Consider the following 20,372-nt stretch of genomic DNA (forward strand, 5'->3'; position numbering starts at 1 on the left):
GGGAGGGAGAGAGGGAGAGGGAGAGGGAGAGGGAGAGGGAGAGGGAGAGGAAGTAGAAGAAGAAGAAGAAGAAGAAGAAGAAGAAGAAGAAGAAGAAGAAGAAGAAGAAGAAGAAAAGAAGAAGAAGAAGAAGAAGAAGAAGAACAAGAAGAAGAAGAAGAAGAAGAAGAAGAAGAAGAAGAAGAAGAAGAAGAAGAAGAAGAAGAAGAAGAAGAAGAAGAAGAAGAAGAAGAAGAAGAAGAAGAAGAAGAAGAAGAAGAAGAAGAAGAAGAAGAAGAAGAAGAAGAAGAAGAAGAAGAAGAAGAAGAAGATGTGTAACTCACTCGGATCTGAAAGGTATTTTAGGAAGTATCCTCTGCCTCTCAAGCATCACCTGAAGAAAACCATCAGTGGATTTATTCAGATAGCTTTAATCAGAAAGCTCCAAGCAGCCTTCCACAGCCATTTTGGGTGTGTTTGAATGTGTTCCTCAGGGTTATATGTCTGAAGCTTTATTTGTGCTGTTATTGCAGGAGTGGGTTAGTTAGCATATGAACAGGCATTGTGTGAGGGTAGGCCCAGTCCCAGGTGCATGGTGCTTACTCTCTCTTGTTCCTCATTTCCTATCCAGGGATACAACACAATAAAAAAAAAGTTCTTGTTAAGTTTAGGTCTCTAAATCTTGACTTATCCTGCCTCTAGAACCATAGAAAAGAAACCTCTGTTCTTTCTAACTTCCCCGCCTGCGCTGTTCTGTTACAGCAGCACAGAAGAACTAAGACACTACCCTAGATACTCAAAGGTGTCTGTTTTCTCTTGTTCTTTCAGCCATGGAGGTGTGGGGTATTGTATCTACACTTATCCCGCACCTACTGTATACCACACCTCTTCTGTCCTTCCTTGTGATCATCATCTTTAAATCCAACAACAGTTCTACCAACTGAGGACTGTGTTTTTTCTCCCTTTTCCTGGTAGGGAAAATGGGCTGACAGGAATTGAAGAGCTTGCCAAGGCCACACATGATTCAATATTTAAACCCAGGCTTTTCCCATCCACACTACAATAACATTTTAATTCTCTGGGTTGTGTTTTAGTATTCCATCATGCAAAATACTCTATGGCAGCAGTGCAGACATGATGCTTTTCCTGCAGGTTCCTCTGGGAACCAACTTACATTTTGGGTGACTTTTACCCCACCCTTCGTGTTATCCGCAGAATCCATCTGGAAACAGATGACAAGGTCTACCTCTTCAGTAAGCTGCATCAATTTATCGAGCCACTCCTCGATCTCCAGCAAGGTGGATTTCACATCCGTGGCTTGAGATCTCATCCTCAGAGCTGCCTCATGTATCTGCGAGAGAAACCTGGACCGCAAATTTTGGATCTGAGTATCTAGAACTGTGACGTTGGTTTTTCCTTCTGTGACAGGCAAGGTGTATCTATAAGAAGAGAAGAGAAACAAAAGCTAAGAATGACATTCTAGGCTTCAAAACTCGGTTCGCTTATATTTGCCCACATGTTTAATGTATGTCTGCATGCCATTTCACGTAGATCGACATGTCTGTAATCTCCTGATTCTACAGGGGCTGCTTGCTTTAAACCGTAGTTGAGGATGTCTGTGGCATTGGCAGAACAGAAAAGGGAACACAAAAATTAAATCTGCAAAGTCTAAATGTTCCCAGCGCCATCATCTTCATCAGAAGGTTCTCCGAGAGTTCCAGAAGATAGGAAGGACGACATGTATAGGACAATGTCTATCCAAGTTAAGACTCCCCAAGAAAAAGAGGACGTGGATTAGACCCCTACCAGCTGAGCCTCCCTCTCACCGTGGCATAGGTGAGACCACAGGGCAAGACTGTCACCAGTACCAGAAAATTCGACTCATAATGTCTTCACCTAGAATTTACCGTCACTTGCATGCCACCCAACTCCTTGTGTGAAGGATATCCTAGCATGGTTTTCCTCAAACATGGAATTTCCTACTACACAACATTTAGAAAGCTTCTCTGAAGATAGTTTGCATTCTCACGCCTGTGCTTTCTTTGGCAAATCCCACAGTTCACAGGCATTTTCCAAGTGAAAGCTGTAACTGCATGTTTTTGTTTGATTTCATTAACAACTGAGGCTACACGTGTATAAAGGTTTAAGATCCTGCAGTGGCTGCGCGTAAGGCAAAAATTTAAGGGAATGTTGTTGCGCTCAGAAGTCAACACTTGAGCCCTTTGAAAGTGAGAAGCTGGCCGATAGAGGGGCAGAAGTGATAAGTGGGTAAATCATTCTCCCTGTCACTGGGGCCTCCCTGCTTCCTTATCTGTAATTAAGAGGTCACTCCTTAGGATGCCTAAGTCTGTCAGTGGGAGCTTTGAATGCTCACAAAGCCAGTGACTCTTTGATTTTAGCTGTTCGTCAATGATGGGAATGAACCACTAGGAGGCGCAACTGGACAGGGGGGACTAAGGGCCTTACCCTAGAAGGGGAAATGTCTGCTTCCACAGAGCAGAGTACTCCATTCTCTTTTCTTTTTTACCTTCCTTGTCCGCTGCTTTATTATTAGGCAACATTTAAAATGAGGTTGGAATGAGTCCCTTTCCCTTTTGAAATTTAAATGCCCACAGATCTGAGTTACTTCAAGTCACAGCTATGAAATGTCCTCTGGCTAAGCCTGTGTCCTGGCTTTGTCTAACTTAGCTTGGAGTGTTTGTGTTTGTGTGTGTGTGTGTGTGTGTGTGCATGTGTGTGTGTTAGTGTTGTTATTGTTGTTGCTGTTGTTGTTGTTTCTTCTCTGTTTCTTAGTATATAATGAATTTGCATGTCTTCCTTGTTTAGGGGCTGTTCTAACTATCTGCTACTCCTGTTTTAGTGTTAAGTATTTCGTAAGGAGCGCAGAGTGCTTGAAACACTTAGTAACAACAACTACAGCACAAACAAGCTATTTCTAAAGACATGAATTAGGAACATTGTCCCGAGTTGTGGAAGCCATGATCCTATCTCTCTGTGGAAGTCAGAAGTCCTTCTTCAGGAGGGTAGCTCAGGCTATCTCTCCTCCTTCTCTTCCATCCCCCACCCTTTGCCTCAGACTGCTGGGCCAGATTCTCAGAATCCAGCCTGGGCCTCCCTGGGCTTCTTTAGACTTGGCACCAAACCAGAGAATGGAGGTTTTCTGTGTGATTCAGAAACTTCTTCTGGGGTGGGGTGGGACTTTCAAGGAGTCCAAAACAATGCCCAAATGCATTTCTCTTCCTTCATTCCTTCCTTGCTTCCTTGCTTCCTTGCTTCCTTGCTTCCTTCCTTCCTTCCTTCCTTCCTTCCTTCCTTCCTTCCTTTCCTTTCCTTTCCTTTCCTTTCATTTCCTTTCCTTTTCAGAGAAAAACTTGACAAGATTCGAGAAGCACTTACAGTCTAAGAATTCAGGGCATGCTGGGATGAGGAAATAGGAGGCCGATTACTGTACCTCATGTCTTCTATGTCTTCATCTATCAGCTTCAGCCACACCTCCGCCAACTGGTTTGCAGGAATTTTACCTTGGATCCCTGATTTTACAGCCTCTATATTTGATTGCTGAAGAATTAAGAAAGAGGAGAGAGAACTGATAACTCTGCCATTATACTCAAGAAAGTGTTATTTCCAAGGCAGGGTAGAGGGTGGGCATGGGGTCAGGGACATAAAAAGATTTAGTTACAGAAAGCCAGAGGGCTTTGTTTCTCACTCAGTGATATTTACCATAGCTTTGTGCTATTTACCTTTATTCAAAATGCAATCGACACTGATAAATTTAAGCAATAGCGAAAACCTTATCCTGTCTCTTGACCTTTGGAACTATGTAAATATTTTATGTACTCCAAAAATAAACAGAAAGAAACCATCAGGAATAGGTGAGGGAACCCACAAAAGGATATACGTGGAAATAGTATGGGCTCAGTTATATTTCAGATGGACAGCTGAACTAACCCATGTAACCTATGAAAATAGTACTTTAGCTATTTGTCCTTAGTTTCAGGACAAAGGAAATCCAAAAGTATCAAACTTGAATCACTGTGAACTTGCTCACAGTGGCTGATGTGTGGAGTTTAAGTTTGAACAAATGAATGATTACAGTTGGGATAGCAGAAACTGGGATCTCACTGAAGGAAAGATAGACTAAGTCCTTGGTGGTAGATTAAAATTGGAGGCACCATTCTGGCCTTCAATATTTTAACAGATATAGAAATAAGTTTATACATATATCTGTGTGTATGTATGTATATGCCCATGCATATGAGTGTGACCATGAACTTCTTGGCCACAAGGCCTATAAGCAACAGTATAGTAACCATGAGCACTCTAGTACCCAGATCTTGTTTTTCAAATGTCACTTCCTATTAAAATGACCTCAGCATCTCAGAGAAATGGTTATTTCAGGGCTGGAGCTGGGAAAGTACAAGCTAAGCCCAGCATATGCTGATGTGCTAGAGCTGAGCATCTGCCAACAAAGAGAGGAAGGGAGTGCCTGCTCTGCCTAGCCAAGGTCAGGGAAGTCACTCTCTTTGTCAAGACCAGCCTGAGCTCAGACAACTCGGTCAGTGGAAGAAGAGGATAAGGGGAACCAGGGCATAAACCAAAAAAACAAAACCCTGAAGAATGGCCCCAACATAATTAGAAGGTTGTCTGATTCTCCACCAACTCCCTTGAGGAAGGAAAATGGAAACTAATAAAAAAATATTGTATTTTGGGCTGGAGAGATGGCTCAGTGGTTAAGAGCACTGACTGATCTTCCAGAGGTCCTGAGTTCAATTCCCTGCAACCACATGGTGGCTCACAGCCATCTGTAAGGGGATCTAATGCCCTCTTCTGGTATGTCTGAAGACATCGACAGTGTCTTCAAAAACATAAAATAAATAAATAAATCTAAAAATGATAACGCATTTCAATTTCAGCTTTATTTATTTTTACAAATATTAATTTAAAATTTTTATAAATTAAAATGTATAAATATTTAAATTTAATTTTTTTTCTTTTTTTTATTTTATGGGCACAAGTGTTTTGCCAACATGTATGTCTGTGTGCCACACATATGCCTGGTGCTTTTGGAAGCCAAAAAATGGGCAACAGATCCCTTGGAATGGGAGCTACAGGTGGTTGTGAGTTCTAGGAAGAGAACCCATGTCCTCTGGAAAGGCAGCAAACACTCTTAGTCACAGGACTATCTATCCATTGCCTCCATTCCATCTTTACTAATCAGGAAATCACACTGAAGTCCAGTGATCCTTGAGTATTGGTGCGCCCACCCCCGGCACGTGGAGGCCTTTTATTTGTAAGGACTTTGGTCTGTGATGCCAACTGGGGTTATCAGCCAAATGAAACCAAGCGATGGATTGAAGCTGCAGGTTCCATTGAGCCTGATCACTCTGATCACTCACTGCCTGTGAGGTTCTGTCTTCTGACCGCTGTCTTCTCAGCTCTGCGGTCATCAGTGATTTCCAGTTCCCTCATGCAACCACATCCCTCGCCATAGGCCGAAACCAGACTATGGCTTTGGAAACTACTAAGGACCTGGCACATGCCTTGTTGCTATTCTTGAGGGCATCAGCCAGGACATTCACATGCACCATGTTGGTGGTATAGAAAGATGGTTTTATATATCTATATCTATATCTACATCTACATCTATATCTATCTATGTATCTATCTATCTATCTATATCTATATCTATTTATATCTATCTATCTATCTATCTATCTATCTATCTATCTATCTATCTATCTATATATATATCTTTGATATAAAGCAGCCTGCATATCAAAAAGCAATATTTTTGTTTGCTATAGTTTTTCATCAGATATTTTCTCATATATCTTGGTCTAACATTTATCAAATACTGTAAACTGAAACAATATTGTTATTAACTTATTTCAATCACATATTAATGAGGTTAATGTGATATTTCCATACATATGAGATGGATTGATTATGTCCAAACACTCCTTCCCCACCCACCCATTTGCACTCTAAATTAATATTAATGCTGGGTGGGATTTATAGAAATAACTTAGTATCTTACATTAAGTAGAAGTGTCTCAAATGTGGCCCTTTCTCCTCACTCTTGTAGCCTACCAGTGTCAAGAAGACCATCTTGTCTGTTCTTAAGCAGGTCTACCAGAGAAACGCCCCCCAACCTCCTCCAGGCTTCAGAGAAGGAGTGTTCCCCCAGTCTGAAGCAAGAGCAGAGACTGGTGGGCCTTCCCATAGCTGAAATTATCTCTGTAATAGAGCAAAGTCATACAAATTGCAAACCAGGCTATTGGAACAAGGTGCCCTTTATATGCAAATCATGTTGACACCAGTTCCCTTTCCTCTGCCCTGTGGCATCCTCCCTTCTTTCTCAGTCAGAAAGCAAGCACTCACTTAAACCTAAGATAGACTTCCTTGTGGTGGGTGTGGCTGTACAACTGGAATTCTGGTGAATGGAAAGTGAGCAGAAATCTGGGTTTTTCCTAAAGAGAGACTCTTGTCACCTTCTCGGTTTTTCCTCCTCTTAGGCTGGAGGGTGGGTGTCCTGGTGAGGCTGTGTCTATGGGATGGACAGAGGTAACTCCTTAGTAAAGGGTAGAATGGCCAGGGGGAAAGCACAGGCACGGGTACCATTTCCCTCTGTTCTTGGTAATCTGCTCTACTGTTGACCACTGTGTGTTGGAGACCTGGTACTACAGATGCCTAGGGTGTGTATTACCCCATGCTTACCTTACTGTCTGCTAATAGTAAATGCTGGACAGATAACTCACCAGCCATTCTGCCATGACTAGGAGAGTATTCACTGCGTCCAGGCGGTAACTAATATCCTCCCAGTAGGAAGTCAGGGTGACGATGGGCTTTGTGTGGGCCCAAGGTAAGTAGTAATAGTAATTCCCTGATATGGAGAGTCAGGATTCAGAAAACAGGGACGCTTGAAGTGGACAACATATTTGTTACATAGATGTGCTGATGGAGCTACTCATTAATGAATGGCCTGGAGAATGGTCTTGGCTAAGGTTTGTTTGTTGTTTGGGGAGCTGGAGATTAAACCCAAGGCCTCATACAAGCTAGGACAGTTCTCTACTGCTGAGCCTCACCCGGGGAACTATTCTGACTCATCAGTTTTAATCAAGCAAGCAACAGAGGAATAGATGGTCCATTCATCTGTTTAGCAAATTGTTCTAAAACACCAGCAAACCGAGGGCAACCGGCTCAGGATCTGTTTGTGGCTCAGGACCATACAGCTGAACACGGGTGACGGTTACATCATATGGCGTAGTAGAGCAGAGAGCACTGGGGGTTAGACTCACTGTCTCTCTATGAAAACTGTTCTTTTAAATTATTGCTCTAGCTGGAAGAGCAACCCCACCCCATCCCCTGTTCTTTGCAAACCTTGGCTGCTGGCACGGGCTTGGCATTACTCAAGAGACTTTCTGCAATTAAGACTAAACACTTCACACTTACTAGGGCTTTTTATGTTTTAAGTCAGCATGGACAAAAAAAAATTAGGTAAAAATATAGCAATTCTGTTGGACTGTTTATGTGCATAGAGCCGGATACGTACACACACAATTAAAAAGAAAAAAAAAATCTTCTAAAAGAGAACTAGGTGATACTAACTACTAGTAAGAAACAAAAGCCTGGCTTTTCCAATGTCTGAGCCAGAGTGTGACCATTGTCAACTGAGGAATCTAAAGGGGATTTGCACTAGGTGGGGTACAGCTGCTTGAGGGACTGTGGTATTTACTGGGGTCATCACCTTGGGATTTCATGAACTCTGGTGTCCAGCCTGGGACACTGGCCCATGGGTGTAACGACTCTTGTGGGTACCTAACGTCCAATGCTCTTTCTTACATTATCTAATGAGATGCTGGGGATAATAGCCATCAGAGCTAAATACAGCGTGTTCCTCTTGTCCTGAGATGGACCCTCTGTAAGCACGAACAGGAGAGAACTTCACACCACTCTTACCATCAAAGACTGCGCGGCTGTATTGAGTTGTTGATGCCAAAGGTTTACAGGTTGAATCAAACTTGTTGCCGTAGTTCCCGATGCTGATTTAGAACTGAATGGCCTCACCGACATCTTGCAACATGATGGCTGAATGGAAGACGGCAGACAGGCTGCACTTCAGCCTTCGCTGGTATTTCTAAACAGAAGGAACACACATAAGGTTCAGGACCGTCTCACATGTCTGTATTTATACGTGGATTTCCAGCAGACCAAAGGCTAAGCCTAGTTAATTAGTGCTGTACTAAATGCCACAGGACTATGTTCTCAGATCCCTTGACTCTCCGTCTCTTGTTAGTGGGCAGAGACTAAAGGGTTGTCACCATGGAAATGATTAACAGAAGGGGAAAACAATGCAAATGTCCGCAAGTCATGCTTCAAACAAATTATGTTACTGTTATAATAGGATAAAAACTCATAACAACTTAAGCCTTAGTGCAAGCATAGGAAAGGGAAATGTTTTATCTTATTATTTATTTTGCTGGTGATGAAACTCAGACCTTTATACATGCTAGGCAAGTACTCTACCAGAGAAATATATCCCCTGCTCCAAAAGAATATCTTTAAAGTGAATTCATTAAATAAATATTTTTTTAATATTGATGCACAGGTAGAGGGTCTGGAAGAATATTTCAACAATACTATAAAAGGCGGAGAGATATGGCAACTTTACTTTTTAACTTATATGTGTTTGATATTTTGAGTCGCTTAAGTATTAATTTCTTAATCAAAAATAACAATAAAGATTTTAATTTTCAACTTAAAAATGAGTGGAGTTATATTCCCTCCCTTTTTCTAATCCACCTTCAGTCTCTTTTCTCTCTCTCTTTCTCTCTCTCTCTGTCTGTCTCTCTGTCTGTCTGTCTCTCTGTCTGTCTCTCTCTTCTCTTGAATAATTTAACTGATCCTTTCCTTCTCTTCTTATCTGTACCACGGTCTTTATTCAACCGAATGAATCACTAATTGGGTGGGGCTTGCTTGTATGAGGCACAACTTTGGACACCTATTTATAGAGATACCCAGACAATGGCCTCAAAAACATTCAAAAACAAAACTAAACCAAGATTCTTTTTATTTATTAAGCATAACCAGACATAATTATTTACAAGTTTTTTCTTTCTTCCTCATACATCCGTGTTCAAGCTATCACAGTGCCCTTCCTGTTCCGTGTTCAAGCTACCACAGTGCCCTTCCAGTTCCCCAGGACTCCTGAGGAGGCATCTACTTTACATCACTAAAGGGAGTACTTGAGAAAAACATCCTGGTAAAGGGAGAACCTTTCCCATGCATCTTACCAACTAATGTGATCCGAAGTCAGAACCCTCTCAGTATTGAAAGACACTTTCCCACTCAATTCAATCAAAACCAAGCAAACATCTTGTTACCATCTAGTCATTGATTATAGCTTTTTTGCCACTGCCCTATTAGTTGTTAAGAATTTTACACAGTGTATTGTTGTGCTATTCATCCCTCCTCAACTTCTCCCAGGTCCTATGGCTTTATTTAAATTATCTTTGTTTTGAAAGCAAGTTTACTCTAGTGTGTGTGTGTGTGTGTGTGCCTGAGTGCCTTGTATGTAATGTGAATCACGTCTTTGCAGGAGCCACAGGGGTTATAAAAGTGTTGGGTACCCTAAAACTGGAATTATAGACGGTTGTAAGGCCTCATATCAAACCCTCTGCAAGAGCAGTAAGTGATCCTAAATGCTGAGTCATCTATCCAGCCCTCTGACCCCCAAATCAATGATCTTTTTCTAAAAAACACAAATGTATGTCTCCATCATTATATAGAGGGTACTTTCCCCATTACACACCAGTTTTAAAAAACATGGTACGCATGATTAGGTGTGCCTATGTGTGTGTGTGTGTGTGTGTATATATATATATATATATATATATATATATATATATATATATATATATATATATATATATATATATATATATAAAGATTTACCATTTTAGGACTCAAGTACATTCACATCACCAACGACCCAGGTACATTTGCATCTATTCAAATGAACTCTTTTCACATTGCAAAGCTGACATTCAAATAAAAACTTTGCATCTCTCCTTTCCACTAGCCCCTGGGCAGCTACCATCCTGTGCTGTGCATAATTCACTTAGCACAATGTTTTCTATATTATCCATGTTGCAGCACACATACCTTCACATAACACTTTCCCCAGTACTATTTTGTTGTATGGAGACACTTCATTTGTTTATCTAGTAACCCAGTGATGGATACACATGGAGTTTCCACCTTTTGGCTATGATGATAACATTGGATAGTAGCTTCCACCTTTTGGCTATGATGAACAACACTGGGTGTGTACGCTCCTGCTTCCAAACCCTTTGAGTCTGCACTCAGATGTAAAACCGCTAGATTCTACAGTGATTCTATTTTTATTTTTGGTGGGGAGGGGGCTGCTTTAAGAACAGGCTTTATTTTGTTTCAAGCTCTCACTATGCCTAGGCTGGCTTTGAACTCACAACCCCTTGGTTCAGTCTCTAGGTGCTGGGATTATAAACATGCCTCGCCATGCCTGGTTGCTGTGAGAACTTTTATCATCTTGTAGTCTTGTAGAGGTATAAAGAGAAGGGAGCAGTCCCCTAGAAAGCTCATGACCATGAAGTCGCCATTTTGGTGAAACGCATTTTGACCTAGCAGATAAAGCAGAACCCCCTAAGAAAGTTCCGTCAGAAACTCCTCTGAGCTCTTGCAGAATTCTTTCTTAATCATTGGCTGCGATCTCAGCTTCACTTTCAATTGCAGTCATAATTTTATATGCAACATAACTTCTTCTTTATAAAATGCTAAGCATGATTTAAGAAAAGGGAAGTTGTTTTTTTAAAAAAGGAACTATGATTTGGGCCCTGAGTCTGAGGTGGAATTTCTAGACTTGGTTTATGGAAGCGAGACAACCCACCCTAACTGTGAGACCATCACTGTGCATGAGGTAGGGCTCTGGGCAGACCAAAAAGAAAAACGGGAGCTGATTATGACAGTCACCTTGTCCTGCTTTATGACGAAGCCATAATAAAGAAAAAGTATGACTAATACAAATAACTTCTTTCTTTTAAATCCTTAGAAAATTCAAATTTAAGCTTCTGAATCCCCAGCATTCTTGAATCATGTATAATTCAGGGAACTTCACTGCAAGGATGGCTCAGTAGCATCAGGCCCCTGATAAATGGCCTCAGTGTCCCCTGCAACTCCAGTACCAGAGCAGAAGGCTAGATAGGAAGCTTTTAAACTCAAATATCCAGGCTAAAGCTTCCCAGGTAATTGGTGCGAGTAGCTGGCACAAGCTCCTGCTAGTATGTCTTCCTTATCACAATGGAATGTACTCTCAACTCTAAGCCAAAATTAACCCCTCTTTCTTAAAGTTGCTTTGTGCAGTATCTCATCACAGCAATAGAAACAAACAAACAAAACGCCTAAAACCCAATACAGGATCCAGAAAGAAGGATCGTGATTGTTCTGAAGGGAACAAAGAGAGAGCATGGGGTGTTTGCTGAGTGGGGAAAAAGATGTATCTGGCTGAATTTGTGCTGTACAGACGTGCAAGTCAAGATTCCATCAGGAACCCCAGGATGTTCTCATGCAATGCCTGCACAGTTGCCCACAAAAGGCTTCCCAGGCTCCTCCCACTGGGACACCTGACCGCTGGAAAGAAGTTTGGGCTTCTTGCAATCACCACAATTAGCCAAGACTGGCATACACAGTCAGACAAAGATGGACCCACTTTGGACTACTTTACAAGTCCAAGAACAATGAGGAGCTCCACTACCGTCTGCTCACTTGCCCCAGAGTCCGGCTGCTTGAGATGAGGTAACTGAGAGCTTTGCCAGGACTCAATCCTTTCCTACTTGCCCTGTGACCTAAGGGTAAGGAGAGGTAGAAACATAAACATGATTTAGAGACACTGGGTTCTTCGGCTTTGGTTCGGGGATCTCTCTGCATAGCAAATCTTAAGGGCAAAACTGCTTACTATCAAGGAAAGCTAAATTACAGACATGTAAAGGCCTAGAATCAGGATGAGGAAGGAATGTTTCGAGCAAGTCTGATCTTTGCTGGTAAGCAGCTGCAAGGTGGACATACTTTGACTACAACATTTAAAAAGAGTCTACCTCTCCTTCTCCTTGTGTTGAGACTTTGTGGAGGTGTTAGGAAAAGAAGAAGTCTTGCACCACCCCCAAGAAGAGTAAACAGAAGAGGTGGTGGGGTAAGCTGTCTGTCCTGAAATGCTATAAGATAAACGAAAATGTCGAAATTAATCACCTTCATTTAAAAATGCCCTTTGGATGCACATATTCTGAAGTGCTTATAGTCAGCCACTTGGACAGATATTACTGCAGCAAGTATTTATTGTCTGACTTGTAGCTTCAGCAAAATCAGACAACAAGTAATTGTGTATGGGTTAATAAAAAAAGCAGGAAGTTCAAAGCAAAAACAGAAAACAGACCAGAGAATGACAATGAAAAAAGAAAACTACGGCAGAGGCCCACAAAGGCAGTAGGTGCTTGAATAATGCTGCCTTTACAACCTTTGGTCTTCTTTTCTCTGCTGCTGTCCCTTGGTGAGATCCATCCACCATGCCCACCCAGAACCAGGCCAGTTCTGCTCCAGGGAGTGAGTCACTCTTGACTCTGACAAACAAGTTCCCTTCCCACTGCGGTCTCAGAGCTATCCCCAAACACACAGCCTTTGTAGGACAATGACCAGGATCATGTTCTAGGCTGAGCTGAGCATAGATGTCCATTTCACTCTGCCCCAGATCACGCTGCGCCATGGCTGGGGTGCGCTTAGGCCCCAAGCTTCTCTCGTGCCTTTGAACTGCTAGTTGGTTGGGTTTTTTGTTTGTTCGTGGTTTTTGTTTTGTTTTGTTTTGATCTTTTTTTTTTGGTTTTTGTTTTTTTGGCTTACTCTTTTTGGTTGTTTGTTTCCACCCCCCGCCCCGCCCCCATTTTTATTAATGAAGTGTGTGGTATAAGTTATTTCAATATCTGTGTATAATTATTTGTTATGAAGAGAACATATTCTGTTTTTTGTTCTGGCTAATGGCAGGCTGTTCTTTGATGGCCACCACTGGTGAATGCAGTGGCTCATACACATCGTTGGTACTTTTCATTTTTGGCCTTCAGTTTTTAAGCAAATGAAGGAAACGGGCCTTCTTGTCTCTTGGCACTCAGCAGGTCTCTCACCCACTCCCATTCTCCTTCTTTCATTACGGTTGTTCAGTGTGAACAGAAGGAGCCTGGATGTAATTTCATGCTGACAACAACTAAAACCGCAAATCAAGAAATAAACAAAAGCCCACAGAATATTGTAATAGCTAGAGGGTCATCATGGCATTTCTCCACAACCCTTAGATCCGAATGATTTATTTATTTACTTATTTATCTATTTGTTCATTTTTGTTTTTTCGAGACAGGGTTTCTCTGTGTAGCCCTGGCTGTCCTGGAACTCACTCTGTAGACCAGACTGGCCTCGAACTCAGAAATCTGCCTGCCTCTGCCTCCCAAGCAGATGACATATTTAAAACTCAGGTACAGTCTATGACTGCTCAGGCTCATTTTCACCAAGAGGTCAGTCACCTTCTTCAGCTTTCCTTGAAGTTCCACACGACACATGTAGCTCTCCTCCTGGGCAATCCTGCACTAAGCAGTACATGGGGATGTCCCACTTTCCCACCTGCCTGCTCCTCTTTTTTTTCTCTCTCCTAACTTATCTTCACCATGTGGTAAAAATCTTTATAGAGTTGAAAATGTTGTAAAGTGGACATAAAGACTCCAGCCAGAGCCGGGCGTGGAGGGGCACACCTGTAATCCCAGCACTTGGGAGGCAGAGGCAGGTGGATTTCTGAGTTCGAGGCCAGTCTGGTCTACAGAGTGAATTCCAGGACAGCCAGGACTACACAGAGGAATCCTGTCTCAAAAAACCAAAAAAAAAAAAAAAGACTCTAGCCAGGGCTGTAGTGCAGGAAGTGGGGGTCCATTTTTTGAGTTCCATGTCTGCTGTAAAAACCAGCAGAAAATGGGTTTGCCCTGTGTCTCTCAGCATGAACTCATGGAATCCAAATAAAGAGGCTCTCCTGAAGAGCCAACAAAGAGCCTGCTCTATAGGATTTAGCTTGACAAGTCAGCATGAGAGGCCAAGGCATTTGGTTACTCTTAATCCTTTTGGCTAGTAAACTGGTATAATTATATCTTAATCTATCTGGTCATCCATAACAGAAATACCATACCATCATCTGTATAACAAATAAATGGTGACTATGTATTTGTCCCAGTTCTGGAGAACTGATATATCAGATATCTAATAAAGGACCTTTTCTTGGCCTTTGTTCTCAATATGTCTTCATGCGGTAGGAGTAAGCTCATCTCCAGGGCATTATTTCTAAGGTGACTAATGCCCTTTTGAGGCTAGAGCTTTCATCCTCTGATCACCACTGAAAAGCCCTAATTCCTAACTCCTTTACTCCGGAGGTTAGATTTGAACATATGACTTTAGGGGTGACAAAAATGCTCAGGTCATACTAACTTACAAGGTCTGCTTCTGAGATTATAGCAATTCTCTGAATACAACAGCCTCATCACATTTTGGGATATTCCCAAGAATTATAACAAAGTAATTGAAAATTAGGAGTAGGGGGGACATTTTCTGATCTTAATGCAAAGTTGCTGTACCTGTGTTGGGATTAATGGACCACAGAGCCTCCCTCTCCCTGCTGACCATGCCTTGTGGTTGAAAAGGTCTAGGGGGGCATTCATATACTCGTCTTTGATGATACTTGATTTAAGGTCTCATCTTAGCACAACCATTCTATGCTATACACCAAGAGAATGAGATAACTCAGGAGTTATCAAAACCCAAAGTCACGAATGGTGCTAAGGCATTTACTGGAGATATTTTTTTTAATGTCTGGGGTTAGGTGATGGAGAAGGACTAGAGATTTCTTAGCAGTTATTTCCTAATGGCTTACTTTGATAGCCTGTGAACCTGCCTTAAGAGATTGGCTAAGTATGAGAAAAGCTGTAAGCAGTTCTGGATTCTAGAGGCAGACATGTGAACGTACATCCAAGACAGATCACATGTCCTTCCTCTTGGCAATCTTCATGCATGGGTATAACAGCAAATGGCTACTATAGTTCTTTCACTATTTATATTACCTAAATGGAGTCATCCTATATGGTAACATAAACTTACAGGACAGCATTTTTGACCAGGTTATGACCTTGGCTAACTTGCCTTTCCCCCCTGTGTATAGCTGTACCCTGTACCTTGTTCCCAGGAGAATCAAAGTGAGGGGGTAAAGAGAAAGGTAGTCTTGGGAAGAAGGGGGGAACATTAGCCTCTGCTCTGGAAGGAGCCAAAGGACTGAAATTGGTGCAACCCAAAGGCTGAGCTCCAAATGTCCCAAACTCCAAATGTGTATGATGCAAAAGTCCATCAGCACTGCTTCAGCTACCAGCCTGACCTAATCGTCCTTGTGGCAGTCCATGAACAAGGCCTTGGAGGGTGGGGAAGGGGAGAATCTCTGCTGCAGTAAGTGGCTATTCTTCCTGTTGGTCATCCTGAAAGGGGTCAGACTTTATAACTGCCAGACATTAGTTGACTTCAAGGAAGAAAACTGCACTGGCTCAGCAGAGAACTCTTCAGAGCAGGACCTGAGAGCAGAGATAAGAATGTGCCCAAAGCACTGACTGGGCCAAGCTTTAAGAAGGCAGGTTGGAAATGGACTGGAAGGCTGATAAACAGAGACTGAGAGAGCTGCCCCAGGTCACGGCTCTGACAGCAGCCACTTCATGTCAGCCGTCCTGCTGTTTACTTGGCTCAGAGCTGACATCTTTTCTAAAGTTGCTGCTTGGTTTCTCAATAACATGGGAAAATGAGAAAAATGTTCAGTTCTCCCAATGGAGGTTGTTGCACCCTGAGGGAGTTGGTGGCCCGGGGCAATCTAGAACAAGCCAGGAGAGACCTGGACAGAGGAGTGTCTGAGAGTCAGATGCTCTGCCAAACAGCTCAGATTTGTTTGTCCCAAGAACATTGATCTGAGAGTCTCAGGAAGAGAGAGGTGAACTTAGAAGACTTTCTGGCTTGAAGTAAAAAGGGACTTAAAGCCATTGTAATGCCAGCAGGAAGAAGGCATGCCCTTATCGCTATGAAGCCTGAGATGTAGCAGCTGCCTGTGAAAGTAGAAATGGGGTAACTCTGGTACCTAAGCCATCCAGGGGAAGAGCTCTTCCTCACAACCTCTCCACCTAAGGGCACTGTTTGCGTACTCTGTCCTTATAAACATATATGTGGTGGCCAGTCTTTATCTCAAGAATGACTGGATTAACAAAATGAGATTAGTCATGCCTATAGGTATTTCTCAGTGTTTCCAGAGACATGGAGTCTTGGATATAATTAATGGATTATCCTTTGCTGAATTTATATCATGATGGCAGTGTCAAGAGTTGGTGACAGTAAGAGGTACAGGGCGCAAGTCACAAGGGAGTGTAAGATCCTGCCTTCTTTTTCTGTTCCCTCTCTCTGTTGCTTTTCCACAATGAAGAAGCTCCTCAGTCACACATGCCTTTCATAATCCTGTTCTATGTGGTTTACATGGGACTATACAACCATGAACCAAACCTTCAGAAACAGTGAGCCAAAATTAATTCTTCTACTCAGAAGTTGTCTATTCTTCAATTTTGGTCAGACTACCAAAGACTAATATACCAATTAACATTGCAGTAGCTGAAGCAAGCCTCATTATCTTCATAGGGCTGTCATGGATATGTCAAGGGAATGTTGGAATGAATTTCTCTGATGCAGATGTTTCTCCAACTCTCCCTCAGATGACTCTTAGACTCTCCAATCCCTTCCATCCTGTGCTATGTTCTCCCTGACATTTACCTCAACAACCAGAAAGTCATCATTTGAAATAGGCTCAAGCTTCTTTTCTGGTGGTTTCTTTTCAAGGAACATGTTCACTTCAACCAAGATTCTTCCTCTGTAGGCCACCCCTTCTACCTGAAAAAGCAAGAACACAAAATTATTCCCATAGACAGGGACCACAGCTAAAGAATGTCTATGGATCAGATCAGGCTAGCACTACTTTAACAAACAAACAAGTCTTTAATATCTAAAGGAAGAGTCATTAACTGTCAGATGGATTCCAAATGATGCCATGAGATGCAATGGTAGAAACGGAAAAGGGTCTTAGCTTGACCAACGCTGGAGGCTTTGAAGTCATCGTACTCTGGACCTGGACGCAGTTTCTGAAGCAGGGCAGTGAAGGAGATTTTAATTTTCAACTTAAAAATGAGTGGAGTTATATTCCCTCCCTTTTTCTAATCCACCTTCAGTCTCTTTTCTCTCTCTCTTTCTCTCTCTCTCTGTCTGTCTGTCTGTCTGTCTCTCTCTTCTCTTGAATAATTTAACTGATCCTTTCCTTCTCTTCTTATCTGTACCAGGTCTTTATTCAACAGAATGAATCACTAATTGGGTGGGGCTTGCTTGTATGAGGCACAACTTTGGACACCTATTTATAGAGATACCCAGACAATGGCCTCAAAAACATTCAAAAACAAAACTCAACCAAGATTCTTTTTATTTATTAAGCATAACCAGACATAATTATTTACAAGTTTTTTCTTTCTTCCTCATACATCCGTGTTCAAGCTATCACAGTGCCCTTCCTGTTCCGTGTTCAAGCTATCACAGTGCCCTTCCAGTTACCCAGGACTCCTGAGGAGGCATCTACTTTACATCACTAAAGGGAGTACTTGAGAAAAACATCCTGGTAAAGGGAGAGCCTTTCCTATGCATCTTACCAACTAAGGTGATCCGAAGTCTGAACCCTCTCAGTATTGAAAGACACTTTCCCACTCAATTCAATCAAAACCAAGCAAACATCTTGTTACCATCTAGTCATTGATTATAGCTTTTTTGCCACTGCCCTATTAGTTGTTAAGAATTTTACACAATGTATTGTTGTGCTATTCATCCCTCCTCAACTTCTCCCAGGTCCTATGGCTTTATTTAAATTATCTTTTTTTTTTTTTTGAAAACAGGTTTACTCTAGTGTGTGTTTGTGTGTGTGTGTGTGCCTGAGTGCCTTGTATGTAATGTGAATCACGTCTTTGCAGGAGCCACAAGGGTTATAAAAGTGCTGGGTACCCTAAAACTGGAATTATAGACGGTTGTAAGGCCTCATATCAAACCCTCTGCAAGAGCAGTGAGTGATCCTAAATGCTGAGTCATCTATCCAGCCCTCTGACCCCCAAATCAATGATCTTTTTCTAAAAAACACAAATTTATGTCTCCATCATTATATAGAGGGTACTTTCCCCATTACACACCAATTTTAAAAACCATGGTACGTATGATTATGTGTGCCTATGTGTGTGTGTGTGTATGTATATATAAATATATATATATAAATACATATGAAAATACATATACATATAAAGATTTACCATTTTAGGACTCAAGTACATTCACATCACCAATGACCCAGGTACATTTGCATCTATTCAAATGAACTCTTTTCACATTGCAAAGCTGACATTCAAATAAAAACTTTGCATCTCTCCTTTCCACTAGCCCCTGGGCAGCTACCATCCTGTGCTGTGCATAATTCACTTAGCACAATGCTTTCTATATTATCCATGTTGCAGCACACATACCTTCACATAACACTTTCCCCAGTACTATTTTGTTGTATGGAGACACTTCATTTGTTTATCTAGTAACCCAGTGATGGATACACACGGAGCTTCCACCTTTTGGCTATGATGATAACATTGGATAGTAGCTTCTACCTTTTGGCTATGATGAACAACGCTGGGTGTGTACGCTCCTGCTTCCAAACCCTTTGAGTCTGCACTCAGATGTAAAACCGCTAGATTCTAGAGTGATTCTATTTTTATTTTTGGTGGGGAGGGTGCTGCTTTAAGAACGGGCTTTATTTTGTTTCAAGCTCTCACTATGCCTAGGCTGGCTTTGAACTCACAACCCCTTGGTTCAGTCTCTAGGTGCTGGGATTATAAACATGCCTCGCCATGCCTGGTTTCTGTGAGAACTTTTATCATCTTGTAGTCTTGTAGAGGTATAAAGAGAAGGGAGCAGTCCTCTAGAAAGCTCATGACCATGAAGTCGCCATTTTGGTGAAAGGCATTTTGACCTAGCAGATAAAGCAGAACCCCCTAAGAAAGTTCCGTCAGAAACTCCTCTGAGCTCTTGCAGAATTCTTTCTAAATCATTGGCTGCGATCTCAGCTTCACTTTCAATTGCAGTCATAATTTTATATGCAACATAATGTCTTCTTTATAAAATGCTAAGCATGATTTAAGAAAAGGGAAGTTGTTTTTTTTTTAAAAAGGAACTATGATTTGGGCCCTGAGTCTGAGGTGGAATTTCTAGACTTGGTTTATGGAAGCGAGACAACCCACCCTAACTGTGAGACCATCACCGTGCATGAGGTAGGGCTCTGGGCAGATCAAAAAGAAAAACGGGAGCTGATTATGACAGTCACCTTGTCCTGCTTTATGATGAAGCCATAATAAAGAAAAAGTATGACTAATACAAATAACTTCTTTCTTTTAAATCCTTAGAAATTTCAAATTTAAGCTTCTGAATCTCCCAGCATTCTTGAATCATGTATAATTCAGGGAACTTCACTGCAAGGATGGCTCAGTAGCATCAGGCCCCTGATAAATGGCCTCAGTGTCCCCTGCAACTCCAGTACCAGAGCAGAAGGCTAGATAGGAAGCTTTTAAACTCAAATATCCAGGCTAAAGCTTCCTAGGTAATTGGTGCGAGTAGCTGGCACAAGCTCCTGCTAGTATGTCTTCCTTATCACAACTTCCTTATCTCAACTCTAAGCCAAAATTAACCCCTCTTTTTTAAAGATGCTTTTGTCCAGTATCTCATCACAGCAATAGAAACAAACAAACAAAATACGTAAAACCCAATACAGGATCCAGAAAGAAGGATTGTGATTGTTCCGAAGGGAACAAAGAGAGAGCATGGGGTGTTTGCTGAGTGGGGAAGAAGATGTATCTGGCTGAATTTGTGCTGCACAGACATGCAAGTAAAGATTCCATCAGGAACCCCAGGATGTTCTCATGCAATGCCTGCACAGTTGCCCACAAAAGGCTTCCCAGGCTCCTCCCACTGGGACACCTGACCTCTGGAAAGAAGTTTGGGCTTCTTGCAATCACCACAATTAGCCAAGACTGGCATACACTGTCAGACAAAGATGGACCCACTTTGGACCACTTTACAAGTCCAAGCACAATAAGGAGCTCCACTACCGTCTGCTCACTTGCCCCAGAGTCCGGCTGCTTGAGATGAGGTAACTGAGAGCTTAAGGAGAGGTAGAAACATAAACATGATTTAGA

The 20,372-nt window shown here is 42.0% G+C and overlaps 1 protein-coding gene across 1 annotated transcript in view; it reads right to left on the bottom strand.

Annotated features, from left to right (window-relative positions):
• LOC127687714 (myoferlin-like) overlaps window positions 1-20,372 on the bottom strand; it is a 172,738-nt gene that overhangs the window by 2,369 nt on the left and 149,997 nt on the right. The window contains exon 4 of the mRNA XM_052186646.1: window positions 1,226-1,418. Coding sequence (XP_052042606.1) covers window positions 1,226-1,418 — 193 coding nt within the window. The remainder of the gene's footprint in view (window positions 1-1,225; window positions 1,419-20,372) is intronic.

The sequence above is a fragment of the Apodemus sylvaticus genome, chromosome 6 (assembly GCF_947179515.1).
Source record: "Apodemus sylvaticus chromosome 6, mApoSyl1.1, whole genome shotgun sequence".
Classification (NCBI taxonomy): Eukaryota; Metazoa; Chordata; class Mammalia; order Rodentia; family Muridae; genus Apodemus; species Apodemus sylvaticus.